We start from the raw sequence: 27,376 nt of genomic DNA, 5'->3' as shown, positions 1-27,376 counted from the left end.
AATGTATTGTTAACTTTCTAAAGGAAAGAGAAAAATGTTATTTTGACCTTGTTCTACTGTCACTCTATCAGAACAGTTTAAATAATTCATAAGCAAAATATATTATTACACTCAGTCTATTGAAATTAGTGTGTCTTCATCTAACCTTTGTCAAAAAACAAAAGATTTTCCAAGGTTTTACTATTTGTAAATTGTTTTGCTGTCTTTTTAATAATCAAATTATTAAATTTATCATTACCATGGATTCATTTTTCAAACATTTCAAAATGAAGTGGGCATAGTAGTATTAAAGGACATCTGGAGTTTAACAATGATTCAAAAAATTTTATAGAATAATTATAATGTATATAAAATTATGTTTGGTTCTTTAGGAAATATAAAAATATAACTAATACATCACTGATACTTTCATTTCATATTATATACTGTAGTTAAGGTAAGCCTACTATTTAGAAGTAATTTGATAAAAATATGAAAATGCTTTTAATAACACTTGATACAGTAATATGTAATAGTGAAAACAAGATAATCTACTAGTAAAGGATATAAGCCAATCCCTGAAACACTTAATTTTTCATGTGTTAACTATACGCAGAATGGTTAACCTTGGTAAGGTTTAGTTTGTATATCATTTACACATAACATCTATTGAGGAGATAAAAAATTAAATGACATGAAGTATGTATAGGTGCTGTACAAATGAGCAAGTAATGTACGTATATTTGGAAGTATTCATTATTTTTCACATGTACTTTAAATACTTGGGAAAAAGAAAAAGTACACGGGCAAAGAGCATGTTTCTTCCTAACGCAAAACCTTGGTTCATTCCCTCTGCTGGAATGTTCACTCCTCCATATACTTACCATATATACTCGTGTATAAGCCAAATTTTCAGCACATTTTAATGCAGTTTTAGTGGTAAAATTAGGTGCCTCGGCTGATATTTGAGTCGACTTATACTCAAGTGTATACAATAATTAAATTTACCTTTCAACTATTCAGATGTGTTTCTCGAGGAAGTCTTCCTGAACACTTTAGTCAGATCCTGCTATTATAAACGCTCACAAAACTGTTTACATTTCCTTGTTATTCTTTGCATGATGTATATTTCAGCTGTATGAGTCCTTGATTAAGTATTGTTATCACAACTAGATTGGGAATTCCATGAGGGCAGAGGTTATGTCTCATTTTGACACCGTTCTTTCTCCAGCATAATTATGCCAACTTATAGCATAAAAATACGTGTTACTCTTAAGGAACAGCTGGAATCTTGGGGTCTGTTAATTGTGAGAAAGATGTTTTATGTCAAAGTCACTCAGGTCTTAATATAAAAGGATAGGCTTAAATTTTCTCATTGTTCACTCCCTATACTTCTCTGCAGTTGACCTTACTCACTGGCTCTTGGGTATTAACCCTCCTTTTTAGTCAGTGGGAAATGCCCACTGCATGGAAAGCTTGGTGTTGACACAGAATGAATTCCAAGCAACCCGGGCACAGACAATGGATTTAGAATAGATCCTAACACTCACTCCCTGCTCAGTGCCATGGAGTCAATACAGAATCATAGCATCCCGATAGGTGAAGGTAGAACTGCCCCTGTGGGTTTATTAGATGTGACTCTTTACAAGAGTAGAAAGCCTCATCTTTCACCAAGATTCTAGACTAGGACAGAAGAGTTCAACTCTTGATAGCTACAGAAGTGCCCTGTGGCAGCAGCAGTGAGCATATCCTGGTGACAGACTTCTTGCTAATGTGGTTGTTACACTCCTCACTGACATTTTAGAAAAATTTTGGTATCTGTGTGGCTTCTGATTTGGCTGTCCAGTTCCTAGCCTCTCATTAGTAACTTTATCTTTATTTAGAGAACCACAGTCAATTTTTGTGGCTTGCAATCAAGAATCCTGATTTGCTCTATATCCTCCAAGTTAAACTATTTATGCCTTTTTAAGAAATCTTGTTTTCAGCCCTAATCATTTTCAAAAGCCATAAAATTATTTGATACTTTTTTCAGAATATTATATATGCTTTTGGAAAAAACCTTATCCCTTTAATGAATGTTTTTGAATAAGGAAATAATTTGCTATATAAGCCCATTGGACTTGGCATGAATCTCCCATGGCTAATTTTTCATTAAACAGCCTAATAACTGTATTTACTATATGTGCTTGAGTTATTTATTTAGATTTCCTAGTATTCTTTCTGTGAGTAAGAGATTAATGAATCACTTCTACACAATCTCAAGTACAAGCAGGAACTTAACAAGCATGCTTAAGATTTTGCTAAATTAGTGGATGGTATGTTTACTAATACTTCTAGATATACATGCTAAATTAATGAAATATTACAAATCCTAGTCTATAAGTACCTAGTCTCTAATTATGAATGCTAGCAGTGAATACTTGAGATTAAAATGTTTCTCAAGATCTTATAATTAAATTATAGAGGGAATATTGAATTTCCATAAAGATTTAAATGTAATAATATAGTAAGTACAAGATAAGGGATTGTATGAGTGGTAACCTCAGGAAGCAATTTTCTAACCTTGTAAACATGGCCTATTTATACTAAAATTATAGACAAATGCAAATTTAAAGAATAAACAAAATATTAAATATAACTAAAATGTGGATTTCCCTTTGATACATTTTAAGTAACCTCAAATAAACCAAGTTTTCAATAAATAAAATCGTTCAGAGTATAGGGAAGTTAAAAAGAACAATGATATTAGCATTTACAACCATGAAAGCAAATCCACTACCATTGAGCTGATTCTGCCTCATAGCAATCCTACTAGACCAAGTGGAACTGCTCCTGAGTTCCTGAGACTGTAAATCTTCATGGGAAAAGACAGCCTCATCTTTACTTTGTGAGCAATTATACCGTTTGGAAATAAATAACAAGCATCTGTTAAAATCAACAAGGTAAGATTAAATGCGATTACAGGGGCAAAACACCCAGATTCATTTTCAATGTTCATCTCACTGCCATTGAGTTGATGCTGACTCATGGCAACCCTATAGGACAGAGTAGAACTGCCTCTGTGAGTTTCCCAGATTGTAAAACTGCTTACGGGAGTAGAAAGCCATGTCTTCCTCAGAGGAGTGGCTGGTGGTTTTGAACTGCTGACCTTGTGGTTATCAGCCAAACTTATAACCAATATGACACTAGGGCTCCTTTATATTTTTTATTAATTAGGATTAATATATATATCAAATCATTAATACATATATTTCAATCACATCCAACATAATGGTACATTTGCTACCACAATGAGTTTACAAATATTCTTTTTCTATATAGACCCTTGATACTGTCACCCCATCACGCCGCCACCACCTCTGTGTCCCCCTCCCCACCAAACCCTTATTCCACTTGCTGACTCTAAAAGTTTATCAGTCCTGATTTTCACACAAACAAAAAAAAACACAAAAAGATATACTGCAACTTCAAGAGAGTGACCCCCAATGACATAACACTCTTGAGATACTCCTTAATATATGCCATCAAAACAATACAACTCAAAAATATGTAAGATTTTGGAAACCAGATTAAGTTTAGCAGGCATCCTAGGGGGAATCTGCTGATAAATTTTAACTGCTCAAGTCAGGCTTATTATGCCTTTGACCTTCTGTACTTAAGTCACCAATGCACTCCATTTAGTGACCACCTTCCTCCCATCTCTCAATTGTGTGTGGAGGGAATTCATTGGAGGTTTATTTTCTGTGTAGTTCCATCAGTGAATCTTGGACTCCCACTGCCATCCATAGTCTTCTGCGAACCAGATTCTCAGACTGTAGGCTCTGATACTAATCCCCCCTTCAATGTCGGATTATATGCTTCACAATCCTTTGGTGGCTGATCATGGTGTGCTTCTCCATGTGGATTTAGTTGACATCACCTAAATGGCTGCTTTTCAGGAAACAAGCCTTTAAGACTAAAGATGCTATATTATCTGATAGCTGGGCACCACCTAATTTCTTCAGCACATTTTGCTCTAGCACCCGTCTCCTTTGTGTTCCCTTCCTGAGGGCAAGTATTGAACAGAGCCATGATGTTCTTAAATTGGAGCTGAGATTCAGTGTAAGTACGGTTCCTTTTTCAATGTTACAGAATCAAATTAAACAATATGAGATGATCTCATCGGGATTTTTAAACACTATATATACCCATAATAAAGACTATTTAATGGCACTAGACTATATGGATCATAACAAACTATGGATAACACTGCAAAGAATGGGAATTCTCCGAATGGATGGTATGGGGGCGGCAGAGTACTAACCCACCCGGGGGAGAGTATCGGTTGTGTCCTCACAGATCTGGAACATGCATATGGACCCCAACACGACACACCAAACAAGGAGGGCAACGCAAAGTACAGAGGTCTACACAAAGAGGCTGGACGACAAGCCGGCCCAAACCAGAATTAGGCCGACCCCCACACTCGAAGGGAATACCACAGAAAACAAAAATAGATCGTCTGAGTGGGAAAGGAACTGACCCACCACACCACATGCAGGAGGAAGCTGAAACAAAAGAAGGAGAAAGGACGTAGTGGAGTACACCTGGGTCCACCAAGCCCAAAGTCGATAGACCAGCTAGAAGGGCCCATCATACAGAGAGGACCATTCAGCTGACCTCACCACGAGATATGACATCCTGCACCAACACATGGCCCTACACGGGACAGCACCTGAGACACAATGGGGGATGGGCGACTGAGCTGACCCCGCTACACTGAGGCAAACACTGGGGGCGTGCAATGGAGCAGTGGAGGAAGCAGAGCAAAGGGATCCTGAGGGAGTATAAAGGATGGTCTTCTGGGCCAGGACGTGGCGCCTCACAAGCTACACCTAGAAAACACTCCTAAAGGCCAAAAAAAGGACCTTGAACTACTAGCAATTTTTCTTTTAATATTTGCTATCTTTTTGTTTAGTCTTTTTTTTAATTTGTTTTGTTTTTTACCTTGTAAATTTTGTATGTTAGTGGCTTTTCTGCTTATCAGCGTGTCGATGTTGCTTCTGTCAAAGCCATGTTCTTATGGGCCACTTGGGTGCAGTCAAAGTCATATTCATTTGTATGCACATATTACTATGTCAGCAGGTCCACCTAGACAAGGTAGGTTGGACAAATAAGTAGAGAAGAAAACAACAGGACCTGGAGGGACATGAGAGCGTGAGAGGTAGGGGAAAGGAGGAGGTGTCGCCCAACAAAGGGACAAGGGAACAGCGAGTGGTTCAAAACCAGAGGAGGGAGGGGAGGGGAGGACTGGAAGGGAGTGACCAAGAGCAAGGTAACTGAGAGGAATTACTGAATCCAGAATGAAGGCTAAACATGGTAATGGGTCGGGAGGAAAGTGAAAGGAAATAGAGGAAAGGAGTAGGAGGCAAAGTGCATACAGAGAAGCCTAAATACAGACATGTACATATGTAAATATATTTATGATTATGGGGCAATAGATTTATATGTATATATTTATAGGTTCAGTAGTAGGGTAGCAGATGGACATTGGGCCTCCTCATGCATAATCTCCCAATATAATAGCACCTCGCCCTGCTAAACAGCCATTGCAGGATACCCATCTTCCCGACATGATCACTGAAGCAGACGTGTGTGTAAGCAAATGTGGTGAAGAAAGCTGATGGTGCCCGGCTATCAAAAAAAGATATAGCGTCTGGGGTCTTAAAGGCTTGAAGGCAAATAAGCGGCCATCTAGCTCAGAAGCAACAAAGCCCACAGATAAGAAGCACACGGCCTAAGCGAATAAAAGATGTTGAATGGACCATGTAGCCGATACAAAGGAACAAAAACAATCATTGTGTGATCACCTTCCTCACATAATCGCTGAAGACGAAAGTGTGCATAAGCAAGTGTGGTGAAGAAGGCTGATGGTGCCGGGCTACTGAGAGATATGGTGTCTGGGGACTTAAAGGCTTGAAAGCAAACAAGCGGCCATCTAGCCCAGAAGCAACCGAGCCCACACGGAAGCAGCACACCAACATAGGTGACCGTGAAGGACAGAGGAGACCAGGTCTCCAACAACAAAGGTGGGGTGGTGGTGAGAATCACATCACCGTGAAAGAGGGGGAGTGCATGATGGGGACCCAATGCCCACCTGTAGACAGCTGGACACCCCTTCCAGAGGGGTAGTGAGGAGGAGATGGGCCACTCAGGGTTCAGTGTAGCAACAATGAAACTCAAAACCTTCCTCTAGTTCCTGAACGCTTCCTCCCCTCCCAGTCATCATGACCCCAATCCTACCTTGCCTTGCGGACCTGGTTATACCAGAGGATGTACAGCGGTGCAGTGGGGATCTGGAGGCACAGGGAATCTAGGACAGACGAACCCCTCAACACCAGTGGTGGGAGTGGCAACACCAGGAGGGAAGGGCGTGTAGAAAGGGAGAACCGATCTTGGAGATCTATGTGTAACCTCCTCTCTGGGAGATGGGCAATGGGGAGGCGGGTGAGGGGAGACGCCGGGGAGTGTAAGATAAGATATAATAATTATTTATAAACTATCAAGGGACCAGGGGTGGGATCGGGGAGGGAGGGGATGGGGGGAAAAAAAGGGAAACCGAGCTGATTCCAGGAACCCAAGTGGAAGGTGAATTATGAGAATGATGAGTGCAACGAATGTATAAGGGTGCTTTGCTCAATTGATGTATGTACAGATTGTGATAAGAGCCTTATGAGCCCCAATAAAAAGATTAAAAAAAAAAGAATGGGAATTCTAGACCACTTCATTGTGCTCATGTAAAATCTGTAGAGGATATTTCATGGTTTAAAATCAGGAAAGGTGTGTGTCAGAGTTGTGTACTTAGATCTACTTATATACAATCTATATCCCAAGGAAACAGTGCAAAGAGCTGTACTTTATGAAGAAAAAGGAGGCACCAGAATATAAAGAAAGGTCACTAAAAATCTGTGATATGCAGATGACACTACCTTACTTGCTAACAGCAAAGAGGGCTGAAGCATTTAATGATAAAGATCAGGAACTATCTAGCCTTGGGTGTGGATTACAACTCAATGTAAAGTAAACAAAATTCCTCACAACTGGACCAACAAGCAGCATCATGACAGATGGAGAAAGACTGAGGTTGTCAAGGATTTCATCTTACTTGGGCCCATAATCCACACTCATGCAAACAGCCGTCAGGAAATCAAGCAACATAAGTACTGGGAAATTCTGTTGCATGAGACCACTTCAAAGTGTTAAGGAGCAAAGACAGTATTTTTCAATCACCACATAAGCATGTGAAAACTGGATCAAAAAAAGAAAGACAAAAGAATTTATGTACTTGAATTATGGTGTTGGTGATGAATATTCAAAGTACCACAGACTGACAAAACAAAGTCTGGGGAGGGGGTCAGTTTGGTTCTGATTGGGACCATGTCTGGGGAGGGGTCAGTTGGGTTCTGACTGGGGCCGGCCCTGTGGCCCACTCTGTTCATGCATTGCTCCTTGTCACGCCCACACAGAAGCAAATCAAGGGAAAAGACAGAGTGAGGTTCTAGGCCCCATATCAGCATGCCAAGCCCTAAGGATGAAGTCCCTGCACAGAGCTGCTGAGGCACAGAGAGGACTATAAGGCAAACAACAGCTCAAGCACGAGGAGCCCTGAGTGGAGCACACCACGGCAGAGGACAATACTGGGGCACATGGCAGGGAATGAATCCAGTCTCAATCCTCCCCTCCTCCCCCCACAGCAGGGCAAACCAAGAAGAAAGCATAACAGGTCAGCAACGGGAACACAGCAAAGCCACAAAGCCCCTGAGGAGACCCCCAAATAGACTCCAGGCTAAGAGGGGCAGTTCCCAGAACCCCTCAAGACCAGTTGGGGATAGTCATAATGGTCAGCAGGCAGACACAGAATTACTTATGCTTTTTAGTCTTTTTCTGCTAGTTATTACTATTTTATATATACATATATTGCCTATTTCTTTTTTTCCTCTTTATATTTAATTTTTTGTATTTTCCATGTTATTGTTGGTTGCCTATCTATATAAGATAGGCATGTGAAGCAAGCCTGAGGAGAAAGCAAAGGGACTGAAGGTTCCGGAAGAACTTAGGAGGAGGAGGAGGTGAGGGAAGGGAGTGGTGAAACAATGCCATAGGGTAAAATCAACAACGATGAGGACTAGAGATCCTGTGTGTGTTGGAGCAACAGCACTCTAGCTGAGAGGACTCACTAAGAGGCAGAAGAAGGGCTAGCGTGATGGTGGGGCAGGCGGAAGGTAAAAGGGAACAGAGGGTTCCATTATGACATGATTGTTGTTATAGTTGTTTTTAGGTGCTGTTGAGTCGATTCCAATTCACAGTGACTATGTACAATGGGAAACACTGCCTGGCCCTGCATCATCCTCACCATTGTTGCAGCCATTATGTCAATCCATATCATTACGAGTCTTTTTGCCCCCCTGCCTTTCTACTTTAGGAAGCATGTTATCATTTTTTAAATGAGATTATTGCTAATGGATAAATGTGACAAAGCAAACACTAAAAGCTGAACTTAGATATGCCAAAGATTTTGGAATTAGAAAACTACATTAAAAATAACTATTATCAATATATAGCGCTCTGGTAGCACATTTGGTAGCTCTGGTAGCTAACCACAAGGTCCATAGTTCAAAACCACCAGCTACTCCACAAGAAAAGATGATGCTTTCTACTACTGTACAGAGTTATAGTCTTGCAAATACATAGGGGCAGGTTCTACCCTGTCCTATAGGGTCCATGGCACAACTTCCCTGGCTTTTTTCTAACCAATATAACTTCTATTTTCTTAAAAATTCTTCATAATAAGCTCTATAATTGCCCAGTATTCAAGGAGATTTATTAAGATTACCCCTTTGGAATATAAAAAAATATAGTTTTTACAATCTTTAAAAAAAACAACTTTTTAAACAGTGAATTTAGTGAAGGTTTACAATACTTCACATACCTTCTATTTAATTTTACCCCTTGTAATACCCACAACATAATATCATTTATCCCCCCCTCCTTCCTGTGTTTCTGGTTTCCATTTCTCTTACCCTACTAAATATTTCCTTAGGTAAATGTTGCCCTGCTGATCCTAGATGATCGATTATTCTAGGATATGCACACATCAATACTGATTTATTCTCTTTATGAACCTGTGTCTTGTGTCTCTGAAAATTGAGCCACATGGGTTCAGTTCTGGACCTGAAAAGATCATCAAGGACCATAATCTCAGGAGTTCTACCAGTCTATCAGACCAGCGAGTCTGGTCTTCATGATTTTGAATTTTGCTTGGTATTTGACTCCCATTTTTTTTTTCAAGAACCTTCTAGTGTGTGTCCCCTTTCATAGTCATTAGTAGTGGTAGCTGGGTACCATTTAGTTCTTCTGGTCTCAGGGTCAAGGAAATTGTCCATATGGCCCATCAGTCCACTGTACTAATTGCTACCACATGTCTTTGGTTTTCATCACTCTTCATCAACATTTACCCCTTAGATGGCCGCTCACAGCTTTTAAGACCCCAATGACTACTCGCCAAAGTCGGAAGTAGAAGATGTAGACTGTTATCACCATCATCTTCTGAGATGACCTCTCTGCCTCACATTTAATTGGCCCTGGACTGGACCTTGCTCTCTGGAGCACATTATCAAATCCAAGAGGTATTCCTGATTATGATTCACTTCATGAAATCATCATTAGCTTTGCTATTGTTTAAAAGACTGGATGGAAATAAAGGTTAGCTCTTTGAGATAGCTGAACTTCCAACAACATTTTTGACACATAGAGTCAAAATCTTGCTGAGGTTAAAATGTTCATTGTATGATAAGTGAGCAATTTGTCAGTAGAATTGTTTTAAAAAGATACTCGCTTAAAATGCTGAACAAGTGAGACAGCAACTTCAGTAGCTTCCACGTCCATGGCAATGGCATGGTCTTCTTCAGCCAGCTTCTGGACGTTAGCAGTGCTTTGCCCTTTGTCGGGGCAGGTGGCTTCCCTCTCTTGGCTCTTCTTTGAGATCTTTCTGACGTTCCTTAAAATGACTTATCCATCTAAAAACTGCCATTTTATGTGGGTCAAGATTTCCATAAAACTTTTGAAAAGCTTCAATGAGTCAGAAGATGTCCACTTGAGTTTTGTTTAAAATTTGATAGATCTTACATCAGAATTGTTCTCAACCACCCCCATGGCACAAAATGAATCCCCCCTTTTTAAAAATAGGACCCCAGTGAAACTAAGACAAGAGTATTACTGAGAGAACTTGTCTTCAGCCATCCAGTGATCACACAGATACATTTGAACATGTTCCCTGTGGAATAATCTCATGCATGTATGAACTGGAATCCTAGTAGCAATACTTTTTGATTTACCCTCATAGTTTGTATATGAGAAAGACATGCATTTTGTGGTGGCAGGTGGACACAGAATTTAATGCTATGGAATGAACTGTGTTCTCCAAAAAGATATTTTGAAGCCCTATCTGTAACTTCTACACTTGTAAATGTAACTTTGTTTGGGTAGTTTCTCCCCAACCTACTGGAGTAGGCTGGATCTTATCTTAATTCACTCTGAGTACTATCTTCTAAAACAGGGACATGCAGTGTGAACAGACATGGGGAAAATGAGAGCATGTTGAGGATTCATCTACTTGATGTCCTGAATTTGTATTACTTGGATCCAGGATGAACCAAAAATATTTTTTTTCTTTAAAGCCATGAAATTTGGAGTGTTCTATTTTATCAGGCCTAGGAAACTCAAACAAAGGAATAGGGAAAGGTATGAATTCTTGCTTCAATAATCAACTCAAAGTACTGGACATGAAAAACATTATAAAATAGTAGACTAAAGCTCAACAAGCTTCCTAAATTCACCAGTTTCCTCATAATCCATCTCTGGGTGATTATAGATAGAAAATTAAGTGTTTATCAAAGTGCTGCAAGATACTTTTAGTATCAGTACAAGGCCAGACAGTACAGCTTAATTTTTGCAGTGATGTATTTATGTGCATTAGAAAGACAACTAGCACAGGAAGTTAATAATTTCATAAATATTATTTATGGAATCATAGGTATTCTTGTTTTTAAAATATCTATTTAAAGAAAAACCATTGAGTAAAAAACAGGCATAAAAGGGGGTCCCCAAAAAGACCAGGATTTTTTTTAATACATACATACAAAGCTATGTATTTAAATTTTTTTAGAAAACATCCCTATCACCTTCAAAGTACCTCTATTACACTTAATACATTTGTCAAATCTGTGATTCCATTCTTGGAAACATTTTCAAACTCATCTGTTTGGATGGCTGACAGCACTTCTCTCATTTTTCTCTTTACCTCTTCTGCGGTTTTCAAATTGCTGTCCTTTCATGTCCCTTTTTATTCACAGAAACAAAAAAGAAGTGGCATGGAGCAAGGCAAGGTGAGTCAGGTGTATGAGGCAAAAGAGGCATGTTGTTTTTTACCAAAACTAGTGCACTGAGATGGCTGGGTGAGCATTGTCATGGTGGCAAAACCAGTCCCCTGTCTGCCACAAATCAGGCTTTTTTTGTTACATACTGTTAAGCAATCTTTTCAGAACCTCTGAATAGAAAGTTTGATTAAAAGTGACCTGGTAGACCGAACTCCAAATGCACTAAAAGTCAACATTTTTGTTTGTTCAGGAAGTTGATGGATGTCTAGAATGAGGATTGTCATCAATTAACATTTCACCTTTTTGGAAATAAGAAAACCACTGGTACATTATGAGTTTTTCCCATACCTCTGCTCTTGTAAGCTGTGTTCAACAACACAACAATTTCTGTGCATTTTTTCCCAAGCAGGAAACAAAATTTCACAGCTATACACTGTTCTCTTAGATCAGCCATCACAAAAATCAAGGTTTAAGCAAATTGGCTTTTATGAAAAAATACACTGTGACTAGAGAGAACCTTCCCAGGAGACGCCACTGGGTGCACTAACAGAGTGAGCTGCTGGATGTTCACCTAGAGGGGAAAAAAAATGCATACCTCAAAATCTCCACTCCACTCAGCGCAACTCTGTTTTTTTGGGGGGGGGAGTAGTACCCCCTTGTACTATGTGCAGACATAAAAATCATGAAGGTGCTTTAAAAAGACTAAAATTCATAAACCACTAGCCGCAAAATACAAATTATAGTATCATCTAAGATAAGCAAATCAAACAAAACTCAAACTCGTGCCATTGAGTTGATTCTGATTCATAACGGCCTTATAGAGCAAAGTAGAACTGTCCTTGTGTTTCTGAGACCGTAAATCTTTACTGGAGCAGAAAACCTCATCTTTATTCTGAGGAATGGCTAGTGGATTCTAACTGCTAATCTTGTAATTAGCAGTTCAATGCACAACCCACTCTGATACCAGGGCCAGTTTCCTTCCTTTCATTTCTTGAATATAATCTAGATTTTCACGCACCCAGACCTAAATTCCTTTATGGAAATCAATAGCCAAGAATTTCCACTATGAAATAACGAAACACGATTATCGATGCTTAAAATAAGGAGGCCTGGTGGCACAGTGGTTAAGTGTTTGGCTGCCAACTGGAAGGTTGGTTGTTTAAAGGCACCACTCACTTCATGGCAGAATGATGTACTATCCTATTCTTGTACAGATCTATAGCCTTGGAAACGCTATCAGACAATCCTGAATCCCATAGATTCAGGATTACTCTTGAGTCTACAATAACATTTTCCTTTTTTAGGCTTCAAGGTATTGAAATTCTCTCTCTTTTTGTTTGTATTTTAGTCCTTCAAGTAATGTTTTTCAAATGTCTAAAAACCATTATGCTAGAAATTTTTCCAGTGTCTCATAGCACCATTAAAGATGTAAAATTATTACACTTCACAAACCATTGCTTGTACTACCAACAGTGGGATGAAGATGAATAAACCACATAATAATTATTCTTTATAAAAATAAACAGTAAATAGAACATATAGCTAAGATTCTTTTTTTGTGGATATGATCTAAGATAAAATTTGTTCTAACGATATATCATTAATGCAATATAGTATCTGTGAAATTCTATTAGGCATACTTTTTTTCCTAGCAGCTAGTCTTCCCTCTAGTAAGCAAGATTCATTTTGTGTGTGAAAACATAAAATAGAAAACCCATTTTAAATCAACAGATAATAGTTTTCCTCTTCTCGTTGACAGTTATAATGTATGTAGGAGATTCCAAATCACACACATAATTTGGACAATACAAAAGATGATTCTGCAGCCCAAGGCAAACTCTCAAAGAGGCCATATGGAAACATGATCGATTCACATGCAATCTTGCAAAAAGCAGATAAAGATTTAACTTCCACTGAAGGCCCTTTTAAACGATGCCACCAGGACGAGGGCAATTTTCCTGACCTTATTCCCATCCCCACCCCAACCCCCATGACTCCCACACACAGAGACAACAAGTAAAATCTTATGTAGTCACCAAAAGTATTTTAAACATTTTACTCTTAAAATCTCCCATAAACAGTTAATAAAAAGAATAATTCAAATATCTTTGCAAACAAAATACTTACTTTAACCACATAATTGAATCTTCGGATATCTTGAATTGCACTTGAAAAGTCTAAACGATTAAAAGCTTCTCCCAAAGTACAATAGCCATGCCTCTGTAAAAAGAAGTACAAAACAGCTAAACTTAGTCAAAGTAATTCACAGTGGAAGGAGCCTTTGCATGGCTCAATGGTGAAAGCCCTTGGTTCTATCCAAAAAGTTGGTAGTTTGAAGCCACCAGCTGTGTGGAGCGAGAAGGGTGTGGCAATCTCTTCTGGTAAAGATTACAGTCTTGGAAACTCCATGATGCAGTTCTAGTCTGTCCTACAGTTATCTCAAATACTAATATTTTGTTTGGGTTATTTTCCTTTAATGAGCTATCCTATATATTGCATTTTAGTTTTCATGAGTCCTTTTAAATTGGGATTTGAGCAAAAGACTAAACCAATCTTTATACTGCATCTGAGATTAAAATGTTACCAAGTTCCAGACCACCTCAAATTCTCTGTTTGAAATTTGAGAAGTGATCTATTGCTCCAGGTTTTCTATTATTATTTTCTGATTTGTCATAGAAATAACTGAAGAACTTAAAACCCCCAAACAAAACCTAGATCCTAACACTGTCCTGACAGGAGCACCATGGCTCAAAGGTTCTGAAAATTCAACAAGGTCAATGAGGTATTAAAAAAAAAACCTGAAGAAAAATGTGTGCCTTTTCAAGATAATTTTTTAAGATTAGGAAATGAAACAAGAGAAAAAAGTCAGGAGGAGCCAATTCAGGACTGGAAAGTGAATGTCTAGCTATTTCCCATAGAAACTCTCCCAAACAAGTGATCTAAAATCCATGGTGAGGGGGGCATAAGGTGGGGCAATGTAGCCTAGAGAAATGACTAAAACCCTAATTAAGGTCGAACATGATAGCGGGACAAGAGGAAAGTAAGAGGAAATAAGAAAGAACTAGGAGGCAAAGGATATTTACAGAGTTTTACATACAGGCATGTACTTATGTAAATATATTTATATATAATGATAGGGAAATGAATCTATGTACATATATTTTTATTTTAAGTATTAAGGCAGCAGACAGACACTGGGCCTCTACTCAAGTACTCCCTCAATATCCGGCATTCTGTGATGATCACCTTCCCTACACGATTCTAGACAAATTGGGTATATGAGCAAATGTGGTGACGAAAGATGATGGTGCCAGGTTATCAAAATTTTAGCCTCTGAGATCTTAAAGGCTTGAAGATAAACAAGTGTCCATCTAGCTGAAAAGCAACAAGAACCACCAGTCTGTGTGATCATGAGGTGTTGATCATGAGGTATCAGGCATAAAAAACCCAGAACAAGAAATAAAATCGATATGAATGAGGGTGAGTGCAGAGTGGAGACCCAAAGCCCAACTGTAGACAATTGGACATCCCCTCACAGAAGGGCACAAGAAGAGATGAGCCAGTCAGGGTGCAGTATAGCACTGATGAAACATACAACTCTCTTCTAGCTCTTTAATGCTTCCTCCCCCACCACTACCAGGATCCCATTTCGACCTTAAAAATCCAGCTAGACCATAGCATGTACACTGGCACAGATAAGAACCTGCAACACAGGAATCCAGGACAGATAAACCCCTCAGGACCAATAATGAGAGTAGTGATACAAGGAGGATAGGGGGATGGTGGGAGGACAAAGGGGGAACCCATCACAATGATAGACATAGAACCACACCCCTGAGCGTGATGAGTAACAGAAAAGTAGGTGAAGGGAGATAGCAGACGATATAAGATATGAAAATAATAACAATTTATAATTTATCAGGGTTCATGAGGGAAGGAGGGTGGGGGAGGGAAAAATGAGGAGCTGATAACAAGGGCTCAAGTATAAAGAAAATATTTTGAAAATGATGATGGCAACATATATACAAAAGTGCTTGACACAATGGATGGATGGATGGATGGATTGTGATAAAAGCTGTAACATCTTCCAATAAAATGACTTATTTTTAAAAAAGAAAGAAACTCTCCCCAAATTACCCTTATTTGATGAGGATGGGCTAGGCCATTGTTTTGGTGGAAGACTTTCTAGTGATGAGTTCTTGGGAATTTTTCTGCTAAAGCTTGGCTAACTTTCTCAAAATGCTCTCATAGTAAGCATGTCATAGTACTTCAGCCTTCAAGTACAATGTATTCAGTATCTCCCAAAACTCTTGCCATGACCTTTGCTCTTGATTGGTCTACTAGTACTGGGACTACTTCCACCTCTTGGAAACCATTGCTTTGGCTCTGCTTTGTCTTCATGACCCTAACAACAAAGCCACGTTTCATCCCTAATGCAGTTTCTGGATCCCACTTGATTAAAATTTCCTTTCAAAGCTCTGCTCTTGTGTGTGGTTGATCTGGGAGTAACAATTCTGGAACCCACTGAGAAAAAAGTTTGCACAACTTTGTCAGTCAGAATTGTGCGAACTGAACCACTTGAAATGTCTATGGTGTCAGCTATTGTTTCTCCTGTTAATTGATGATCCTTTTAATCAGGGCAAGAAAAAGATGGCCTTTTCTACCACTCTGGCTTTATCTTTAACATCATCTTGTCTCTTCTTAAAATGAGTTATCCATTTGTAAATTTTGGTTTCCTTGGGGCATTTCCTTGGGAATGCCTTGGGGCATTCACTATCCTTCCTCCCAAGCTTTCTTTCAAGTTTTATTTTTACTCTTGGTTTCATTTTAAGAGAGTTCATGTTGCTCTGATAGGGACTCTTTTCAAAGTCTTGTCTTGTCCTTAGTGCCTCAAACTAGATTTTGTTTAGACATGTTATAACTAGTTAGGAAGAGTGTACTTTGGATTTAAAAACTTTTGGAATCTATGCATAGTTTTTTTTTCATAATATACATTTTCTATGAACGTTTGGAAGGCCCCTCATTTTAATATTTTTAGAATGTATACCATAAATTTGATATTGGCAAAAGAAACAATTTACTTGGCATGACATTACATATTCATTAGAAACAAAACAAAATATACTCTTAGAATACTTACTTCTCTTGTGCTTTCTTTATGGACATAGATCCATTTTTCACGGTAAAAACCTAGAATAAAAATTAAGTTAGTTTTAAAAGTGTAGTAAATCATTTCTAAGGGAAGATTTAAAGGAACTTCACTGTTTGCATTTACTAACAAAATTATCTCACTGTATAAATAAAAGACAGTTTTTCTTAATTAAATATACACTGAGCTGCTTAATTTATTTGCTTAAAGAGAGCGGAAAGATCTTTATATAGATAATTATGACAGTACCCAGTGTTGGTAAGGTAGAAGAAATGTAGTGTTAATATGAACTATATTAATATGAAACACATAGTATAAAATGTAATACAATAATTAATTAGCTATTAAGAAACTCTAGAAACATTTCTATTCCTCACTTATTGGCCTTACATGGTATTCCATATATGAAAGTTTCATGTCCTTTAAATCAAACTTTTAGAAATATATTTATATTCTCCAATTTTTTCAGTAAGTTTGTTCCTGTCGCATTGTTTTTGATTCATAGTGATCCTGTGAAACAGAGAACTTCCCCATAGATTTTCCATAGGGTTTCCAAGGTTAAATCTTTACAGATTTTACAAATTCTCACAGAGTAGTTGATGGATTTGGATTGATTCAAACCCCTGCTTTCTTGGTTAGTAGCCAAGTGCTTTAAATGCTGCACAACCAGGAATCTTTCAATCATCAACTACTTTTCGCTGATTTTAACGGTTCTATATCTTTCTCCTAGTTCGAGGCTGCAACAGACCCTAATGTCTTTCTGTCTCCCATGTTCTGGGAGCCCTGGTGGTTTATGGTTATGAGCTGGACTATAAGGTTGGACTATACTCACAAGGTTAGCAGTTCAAAACCACTAGCTGTGTCATTGTACAAAGACAAAGCTTTCTACTCCCATAAATAGCTATAGTCTTGGAAATTCACAGAGACAGTTCTATCCTGTAATACAGGGTTGATATGAGTTGGAATCAACTCAATGGCAGTGAATATTTTTAGAGTGAGTCTCCATGTTCTTAAAATGTAGATCTAATCATGTATGTTCTTTGTTCAGAATCTTCTGTGAATTCTGAATTAAAGTCCAATATAAAGACACTGCAAAATTTGCCCTCAGTATTAAGGAGTGAAATATAAAAGCTTTGATGAGTTGTATTCACATCTGCTATTCAATTTCATAACAAACTGCAGTGGAGTTGTCATGTGGGTATTGGACTTTTAACCATAGGTCTGTGGTTCAAACTCACCAATTGCTCAGCAGGAGAAAGATGAGGTTATCTCCTTCATAGGGGCTTATAGTCTCAGAGACACTATAAACAGTCACTAAGTGTCAGGGTCAACTGTTTCAGAATTGACTAGATGGAAATGGGTTTCTTTTAAGTTTAAAATTGCTTTAAAATGTTGGTTATTTTGTGATTTTTTACTATCTTATATTTTACATATTTATTAGCTAAACTAAACACATTTACTAAACTAGCTGAGTTATAAAAACACATTAGATCAATGTTCAATATTAAATACAGTGCTATATTATATATATGTAAATCATCTTTTATTTCATAAGGCAGAATATGAAAACTTTGTTAGCATATTCAACAGCTAAAATAGAATATAAAATTAGCAATAAAATTTTTCTTACATTGAGTATTTATGTCATTTCTAAAATGGTCCTTTTTCCTCTTTTTGGATGTATATTCACATTCTTCATTATTAAATATTTCTTCATCTTCACTATTTAAGATACTGAAATAAAGACACATTTTATTAAAAATTTTTAGGGAGATCTTCCTTGTGCTTCTGTTTTATAAGAGAATAGAATACTTGATTCACAATTCAGGAGATTTAAATAAAAATACCATTAAATTAAAAAAGCAACAGTTAACTTCAAAGTCACAGATCATGGTCCTGAAATCACAATTCACATGGTTTTTGTTCTGCTAGAGAGATTTATTGTGCCTCCTTTGAGAATGCTACCCAGGAAGTAGTGACTGTGATTCCGAAACTCCCAGGGATCCTGACATAATCAAGTTAGTTTCAGGTACCAAGATACTTCATTAAGACACAGACAGGAAATGAAAACAAAACTATAAAAATACTAAGAAAAAATGTTGGTATGACAATACTGAAAAATATTAGTATGACAATATTAACAAGGGCATATTGCATGATTTAAAATCAGGAAATGTGTGCATCATGGCTATATCCTCTCACTGTATTATTTAATCTGTATGGGGAGAAAATAATCAGAGAAACTGGATTCTTTGAAGAAGAAGGCAACATCAAGATCGGAGGAAGGCTTACTATTTGTGTTATGGAGATGACACACCTTGCTTACTGAAAGTGAGGAGAACTTGAAGAATTTGCTGATGAAGATCAGGGGCTGCAGACTTCAGTATGAATCATAACTCAATGTGAAGAAAAACAAAATCCTCACAAGAAGATGAATAGGTAACATCATGGTAAACAAAGATTGAAGTTGTAAATGATTTTATTTTGTTTGTAGCAACAATCATTGCGTGTAGAAGCAACAGTTAAGAGATCAAAGATACATTGCATTAGGTACATCTGTTGCACCAGACCTTGTTAAAATGCTGAAAAGCATGGATGTTACTTTGAGTACTAAGGCATGCTTGACTCAAACCATGACCTTTTCAATTGCCTCATATGCATGTGGCAGTTGGACAATGATAAGGAAGACCGAAGAAGTATTTATGGTGCTGGTGAAGAATATCAGAACTACTGAGGCCTGCTCAAAGAACGAACAATTTTGTCTTGCAACTAAAATGGTCCTTAGAGGTAAGAATAGTGAAACTTCATCATACTTTGGGCATGTTTCAGGAGAGGCCAGTCCCTGGAGAAGGGCATCATGCTTGGCAAAGAGGCAGGGCAGTGAAAAAGAGGAAGATCTTCACAAGATAAGTGGTCACAGAGGCTGCGTCAATGGGCTCAAACATAAACCAATTGTGAGGATGGCGCAGGTCCAGGCGGTGTTTCCTTTTCTTATAAACAGGACCTCTGTGAGTCAGAACTGACTTGATGGCATCTAACTACAAGACAAAGCTATTCCCAAAACCAACTAATGATCTGCCATATGCTTGATCCAAAGTTAAAGCCCTTAATACATCTGGTCATTATATTTTCAAAGATTTAGTAGGAGCCCTGGTGGCATAGTGGTTATATATTGGCTGCTAATCACAAGGTTGGCAATTCCATACCACTCTCCAGGAGAAAGACCAGGTTTTCTATTCCTGTAAAGTGTTATAATCTCAGAAAACCCAAAAGGGCAGTTCTACCCTGTCCTACAGGGTTACAATGAGTTAGAAATCAGTTTTAGCTTTAATTTACTGCATTTTAATTGTTTCCTACAAGAAGACATCAACCAAATATGATAATGGTTTGGTCCCTTGAAATAAAGCCAGATGTAGCCAAACATGTATCTTTTAAAAAACTGTTTCAATGCATTTAATTAGAAGTTTTCCAAATACTAGTCTTACTTTCTTGGATGAAATAAAAAAATAAAACTTAAGTCAATAATTAAACAGTTTGAATACATTATTCTTAAAAGTAAAAAAAAAAGCTTCTTTCTTATAGTCAGAAATAATTACATAAACTGGCAATCCTATACTCACAAAAGGAGCCCTGGTGGCTTAGTGGTTACACACTGGGCCACTAACAGCAAGGTAAGCAGTTTGAAACCACCCACTGCTCTTTGGAAGGAAGATGAGCCTTTCTTTTCTTCTAAAGCGTCCAAGTCTCAGAAACCTTCGGGGCAGTTGTACTCCATCCTGTACAGCCCCGGGAAGTCTGAATCAGCTCTATGGCAATGGGTCATAGCCCCCAAATACAAATACATGAAAGTTTTATTTTAAACACGCTGACAGCTAAGATTGTTTTCAATTTGAAAGAAAGGAAGGGTCTCTGTAGAATAAAGCTACATAAAGTAGGTGGATCTGGTGCTCAAAACAAGGAAGTAAAATTGCTTTATTTCTCCATCATCATTCTTTGACAAGAAAAATTGTTTACAAGTTCCTTTCTACTCACCACTATTCACTTTTAATAAAAACAGCTGAGTTTGCCAAATGAATCTATTTATCATTGTCACACTACACTTAAACAGCACTAGCAATAGTTGTAAATCATCGAGACAAGCAAAAGTGCATTTAAAAAAGCACACAAACAAACTTAGCATTCAATGATTGACATCAAGTAACACTAGTTAGTGGAAATTTGTTGATGCTGGTTGAATATTATATTTAGTTTCATATTTTGTTATTTATTACAGTACTGAATATAGAAGCTTTCAAATTTAAAAAGTGTTTCTAACTAAAATCACCATCATTACAGGAAAAGTAGAGATGTATTGTTTTCTAAAAATAGTGCCCAAGAAATGAAGACAGGACAATGAAGGAGGAAGAGGGACAAACCTTCTGTACCTAAAAAGTATAATGGTCAATGTGCGTCACTCACATTGTACTAATGCGGGAGGAATAAGGAGCATAAACCTTGGTAAAGAAACCAATGACACATTACTTTTGACTGCAGAGTTTGCCCTTGGCTGGCTGGGTGGATCAGATTCTTCCACTTTGGAAGGGAGGAAAAAGGTCACCTTTGACTCCTAGCTGGAACACAGGCAGGCCTGCCTATAGAAATAGCATCTTCCTAGAAAACACTAAAGAATGTGTTGGTTTGGCTTCTTTGGGTTCTCCAATCTAATGGAAACCTAAAGTTGAATCCAACCTTTTGGGACACAGCTAAGATTTACCGGCTCTTGTGGGCAGTGAAGCAACTGCACTAGACTTTGAAGTTCTCACCCTAGACCCATTACTGTTAACTCGTTTCTGACACATAGCAACCCATATAGGGAAATTCTAATTGTTCCAAGGCTGTGATCTTTCTGTGGTTAATGTGCTTCAGATTTCCCCCACAGAATGGCTTGTGGAATCAAACTCTGGTCTTTTCTGCTAACAGCCAAGCACCGAACCACTGTGACACCAGGGTTCTGATTAAGACTCTAGGGTAGGTCTGTGTGAGACTTCAGCACGAAACAAGGATCCTATAAACGATGAAGACAAAATGGTTATTTTAAAACAACTATTAATTTAGTTGCTATTTTCTCCAAGAAAGATAATTTTAAAAAACTCCCTTTAAAATTTCTGTTTTGTTTTTAAATGGTGGTTGCTATACTGAAGGCTCTTTTTAAGTAGGGAAGGCTTCCAAAATTAAAATTCAATATATAGATATATTAAAGTAGGTCAAGAATGTATGATTTATGATCTTTGATATGACTGACATAATAAATAACACCTGCCACGACAAGCAGGTGCCTAAAACACAAACAATGAAAACTCATATACAGTATGATAAGTTAAAAATACAGAGGACAGATGTACTAAGGTAAGAACTACAGAGTATCTCTAAATAGAAAATGGTTGTTACTGTTGTTAGGTGCCAACAAACTGGTTCCTACTGATAGCATCCCTATGTGCAACAGCCCAGTTCTTTGAAACCTTTGTTGCAGTTACTATGTCTAAAGGTCTTTCTTTTACTTTCATGAATTAATGTATTTACATATACACACACCTATGTTTATACCTCTAGCCATACCTTTGCTTCCCATATCTTTCTTCTGTTTCCTGTTTTTTTAAAAATCATTTTACTAGGGGCTCATACAACTCGTATCACAATCCATACATACATCAATTGTGTAATGTGCATCTGTACATTCATTGTCCTCATCATTCTCAAAACATTTGCTCTCCACTTAAGCCACTGGCATCAGCTCCTCATTTTTCTCCTCCTTCCTCACTCCCCTCTCCCTCATGAACCCTTGATAATTTATAAATTATTATTTTGTCATATTTTACACTGTCCGACACCTCCCTTCACCCACTTTTCTGTGTCCATCCCCCTGGGAGGAGGTTATATGTAGATCCTTGTAATTAGTTCCCCCTTTCCACCTCACCCTCCTTCCACCCGCCGGTTATTGCCACTCTCAGCACTGGTCATGAAGAGATCATGCGTCCCGGATTCCCAGTGCTTCCGGTTCCTATCTGGACCAATGTACATCCTCTGCTTGAGTCAGATTTCTAAGGTAGAACTGGGATCTTGATAGTGTTGGGGGAGGAAGCATTTAGGAACTAGAGGAAAGTTGTATGTTTCATCATTGCTATAGTGAATGCTGACTGGCTCATCTCCTTCCTACAACCCTTCTGTAAGGGGATGTCTAACTGCCTACAGATGGGCGTTGGGTCTTCACTCCGCACTCCCCCTTATTTAAAATGATGTGACTTTTTGTTCTGATGACGCCTGATCCCTTTGACACCTTGTGATTGCACAAGCTGGTGTGATTCTTCCATGTGGGCTTTGTTGCTTCTGAGCTAAATGGCCACTTATTTATCTTCAAGCTTTTAAGATACCACATGCTATATATTTTGATAGCCGGGCACCATCAACTTTCTTCACCACATTTTCTTTCGCACCCTTTTTGTTTTAAGCGATTGTCCGGAAGGTGAGCATCATGAAATGCCAGTTTAATAGAACAAAGTTTTCTTGCACTGAGGGAGTACTTGAATGGAGGCCCAATGTCCATCTACTACCTTAATACTAAACCTACACACATAGATCTATTTCCACATTCTCATATATAAATATATTTTGTATGTACATGCCTTTATTTAGACCTCTATAAATGCCCTTTGCCTCCTAGCTCTTTCCTCTCTTTTCTTTTACTTTCCTTCTGTCCCACTATCATGTTCAGCCTTCATTTGGGTTTCAGTAATTCCTCTTGATTACATTACCCTTAGTCACGCCCTACCAGGCCTCTACACCCTCCTCACCACCAATTTGTATCACTTGTTGTTCCCTTTTCCCTGGGTTTGTTAACACCACTTCCTTTCCCCCCACTTCCCCCTCTCCCATGTCCCCCAGGAACGGTGAGTCCTATTGTTTTCTCCTCCATATTGTTATCCAGCCTATCTTATTTAGACAGACCTGCATAGATAATGACATGCACAAAAATAAGACACAGTAAAACCAAGCAACAAAAGAAAACAAAACACAACCACCACCAACAACAAGCCAATGACAAAAACCAAAACAAAATACAACAAGAAAGAAAAGCTTGTAGTTAGTTTGAGGACTGCTTGTTGGCCTTTAGGAGTGTTTTCCGGTTGAGTTTCATGGGACGCAAAGCCCTGGCCCCAAAGTCTATTTTTAGTATTCCCTGGGGACTTCATTGCTCTGTCCTCCTTTCTATTACATTGCATGCCCTTAGTGTTTTGCCTCTCGATGTGGTGGGATCAGATTGGGTGCAATTCCCACACTGTGTCTCCAGTATTGTCCCCTGTAGGGCTATGGGTCAATGAGGGATGTCCTGTCTCATTGTGGGGCTGGCCATATGGTCTTCTCTGTGAATTGGCTGCTCTGAGCGGGAATATCGTCCTCAAGACTTGGTGAATCAGAATGTCCTCCACTCTCTCTTCCTCCCCCCTTCATTTGCTCCTGTGTGATCTGATCAGGCATGTCCCTCTCTCTGAGCTGCTGATTCAGTGTGAGGGACAGCTCTCCATATATTTGGGATTGGGGCTGGCCCCTCAGATCTCTCCACTCGTACCCTACCCCATGCTGGCATGTTGCATTTATATCTTGGAGCACTGAGTTGAAGTCTGGTCCCTCTTTCTCTATGGAGATATCAACAATACCCTCCCCTTGGATGGGTTAGTGCCCTGTTCCCCCACTACCTATTTCTTTTTTTTTCCTCACCATCCCCCTGACCCCAGTCTTCCTTTTTTTTTTTTTTCCCATTAACTTTTTACTTTACCAAGCATGGTGTACTTCTCCAGGGACTAGCCACTTCTGATGATGTATCCAAACTAAGTAAGAGGATATCTCAACACCTTTTCTTCTACACAGCTTTCTGATTGTACTTTTTCCAGGCCATACCGATAATTGTCCATTCTTCTAGCAATTAGTTGTATATTTAATAGTCTTCACCAATACCTTAATACAAAGGCATAAATTCTTTTTATGTCTTCCTTATTTATTGTCCAACTTTAGCATAATTATGAGACTCAAAATGAGAAGAGACAACTGCAAATATCAACTAATGTTTGGAACTTAGAATATATGAAGTATATGATTATAAAATTGGAAGTCATTAACAATGAGATAGGATGTGTAAAAATTGATATTCTACTCTTTATTGTGCTGAATTGACCATCTTGAATTAGAAAGTTATATGGTTTACTACACTGGTGTGGTAGTTACATAATTTTAAGTCAACTTGAAGATACAAAAGTGTAGGGGTTAAGATTAACCTATCAATAGGTCACAGCCTGATGGTGCCTCCTTATGAGCATGCCTTCTTATAAGGAGAGCTCTGGGAACCTCCCCACCCTCTGCCTTTACATTCCTGCTGGTGAGCCACTCAGAGACCTGCCAGAGCCCTGGAGATTTGTTCACCATCATGGGATCCACAAGATCCCACTGACCTGTGATCACCCTGCCTTCTGCATCATTGCATGAGGCTGTGTTGGGTCTGAAGAGGGACTTATGGACTAGCATCAGACTTAAGGAAATTAAGTTGAACTGGGATATTGATGCGTAATTACTTCTTGATATAAAGCTCTTTTTTACACATATATGAGTGTCACTGAATTTGTTTTTCTAGTCAACCCAGCCTAACACAGCTGGGAATGATGCAATCAAGAGAAGCAGTGTTGCATTCATCAATGAAAAGGGACCAGGGTTATCTTAAAGTACAATGCTGTTCACAACATCCCTCGCTCACCCATGGCCCTAGGGGGGGACAATACTGGCGACCCAGTGTTGGGATTGGCCCGAACTAACCCTGCAACACTGAGGCAAAACACTAAAGGGGTGCAGCAGAGCAACAGGGGCAGCAGAGCAGGGAGTGCAAAGGATAGACTCTGGGGCCAGAGCATGACACCCCATCAGACTTGACTGGAGCACATGCCGAGAGGTCAAAGATCAGACCTTGATCTATTTACAGGTTTTTCTTTCTTTTTAAAAATTTTTAAAATATTTTTCTTTATCTTTTAAAAATTAATTTTTATTCTCTTATGGGTCATTGGTTTTTCTTTTTTGGTGTCATCGTTGTGTTTTCTTTTCTCTCTTTGCATGCTATGCCTTGTTTTTTGGTGAATATTACTATCTCTACAGATATATCTAGATAAAATAAGCTGGATGAATATTCTGGAGGAAAAAACAATGGGACCGATGGTTCTGGGGGGACATGAGAGATGGGGAGGCAGGGATAAGGAGGTGGTGTTGACCAACCCTGGGACAAGGGAGCAAGAAATGATCCAAAATTAGTGGCAAGGAGGGTGTGAGAGGCCTGTTAGGGATTCAACAAGGGCAATGTAACCGAGAGAAATTACTGAAACCCAAATGAAGGATAAGCGTAACAGTGGGACGAGAGGAAAGTAAAAGGAAATAGAGGAAAGAACTAGGAGACAAAGGGTATTTATAGAGGTCTAAATACAGGCATGCACATATGTAAATATATTTATATAGGATGGTGGGGAAATAGACCTACATGCATATATTTATAGGTTTAGTGTTAAGGCAGCTGATGGACATTGGACCTCCACTCAAGTACTTCCTTAATGCAAGAATACTTTCTTCTATTAAATTGGTATTCCGTGATGCACACCTTCCCGACAAGATCACTGAAAACAAATGTGTGCATAAGCAAATGTTGTGAAGAAAGCTGATGGTGCCCAGCTATCAAAAGATATAGCATCCGTGGTCTTAAAATCTTGCAGGTAAGCAAGTGGCGATCTAGCTCAGAAGCAACAAAGCCCATAGGGAAGAAGCACACCAGTGTGTGCGATCATGAGGTGTCAAAGGAACGAGGTATCAAGTATCAAAAAAGAAAATATCATATCATTGTAAATGAGGGTAAGTGCAGAGTGGAGACCCAAAGCCCATCTGTAGGCAACTGGACATCCCCTTACGTAAGGGTCGTGGGAAGGAGCCGAGCCAGTCAGGGTGCAGGGTAGCAACGATGAAACATACAACTTTCCTCTAGTTCTTAAATGTTTCCTCCCCCACACTATCATGATACCCATTCCACCTTACAAATCTGGCTAGACCAGAGGATGTATATTGGTACAGATAGGAACTGGAAACACAGGGAATCCAGAACATATAATTATTTCATTCAGGACCAGTGGTGAGAGTGGCGATATCTGGAAGGTGGAGGGAAGTTGGAGTAGAAAGAGGGAACCAATTACAAGGATCTACATATAACCTCCTCCTTGGGGGATGGACAATAGAAAAGTGGGTGAAGGGAGACATCAGATAGTGTAAGATATGACCAAATAATAATAATTTTAAAATTATCAAGGCTTCATGAGGGAGAGTGGACCAGAGAGGGAGGGAGGGAGAAAAATGAGGAGCTGATACAAAGGGCTCAAGTAGAAAGCAAACGTTTTGAGAATGATGATGGCAACAAATGTACAAATGTGCTTGACACAATGGATGTATGTATACATTGTGATAAGAATTGTACAAGTCCCCAATAAAATGATTTAAGAAAAAGAAAATTCAGCCTTTATGTAGGTGCAGCTTATATAATATATCACACATACAAAATATGAGATAATCACTTGTTTATGGTATTGGTAAAGTTTCCAGTCAATAGTGGGTGTGGCAATTACATAACCTTAGACTATTTGTCAATTTGAGACTATTAAGAGTGAAGGGGTAGAGTTTAGCCTATCATTCAGGTTGCAGCTTGGTGACCTCATTTGGAGGTGCTAAGGAGATAAATAGCTCCCTGGAGGCAGGACACACACAGACTCCCTGGAAGACATTCCTG

The 27,376-nt window shown here is 38.7% G+C and overlaps 1 protein-coding gene across 3 annotated transcripts in view; it reads right to left on the bottom strand.

The window, feature by feature from the left end:
• FBXO25 (F-box protein 25) overlaps positions 1–27,376 on the bottom strand; it is a 107,918-nt gene that overhangs the window by 53,845 nt on the left and 26,697 nt on the right. For all 3 annotated transcript variants that reach the window (XM_075556406.1, XM_075556407.1, XM_075556408.1), the window contains exons 3-5: positions 18,173–18,276; positions 16,534–16,583; positions 13,521–13,613 (exon numbers count right to left, since the gene is read on the bottom strand). In XM_075556406.1, coding sequence (XP_075412521.1) covers positions 13,521–13,613; positions 16,534–16,583; positions 18,173–18,276 — 247 coding nt within the window. The remainder of the gene's footprint in view (positions 1–13,520; positions 13,614–16,533; positions 16,584–18,172; positions 18,277–27,376) is intronic.

Source organism: Tenrec ecaudatus, chromosome 8, assembly GCF_050624435.1.
Source record: "Tenrec ecaudatus isolate mTenEca1 chromosome 8, mTenEca1.hap1, whole genome shotgun sequence".
Lineage (NCBI taxonomy): Eukaryota > Metazoa > Chordata > Mammalia > Afrosoricida > Tenrecidae > Tenrec > Tenrec ecaudatus.
The sequence above is the reverse complement of the archived record's forward strand: the minus strand, read 5'-3'. Positions and strand labels throughout refer to the sequence as shown.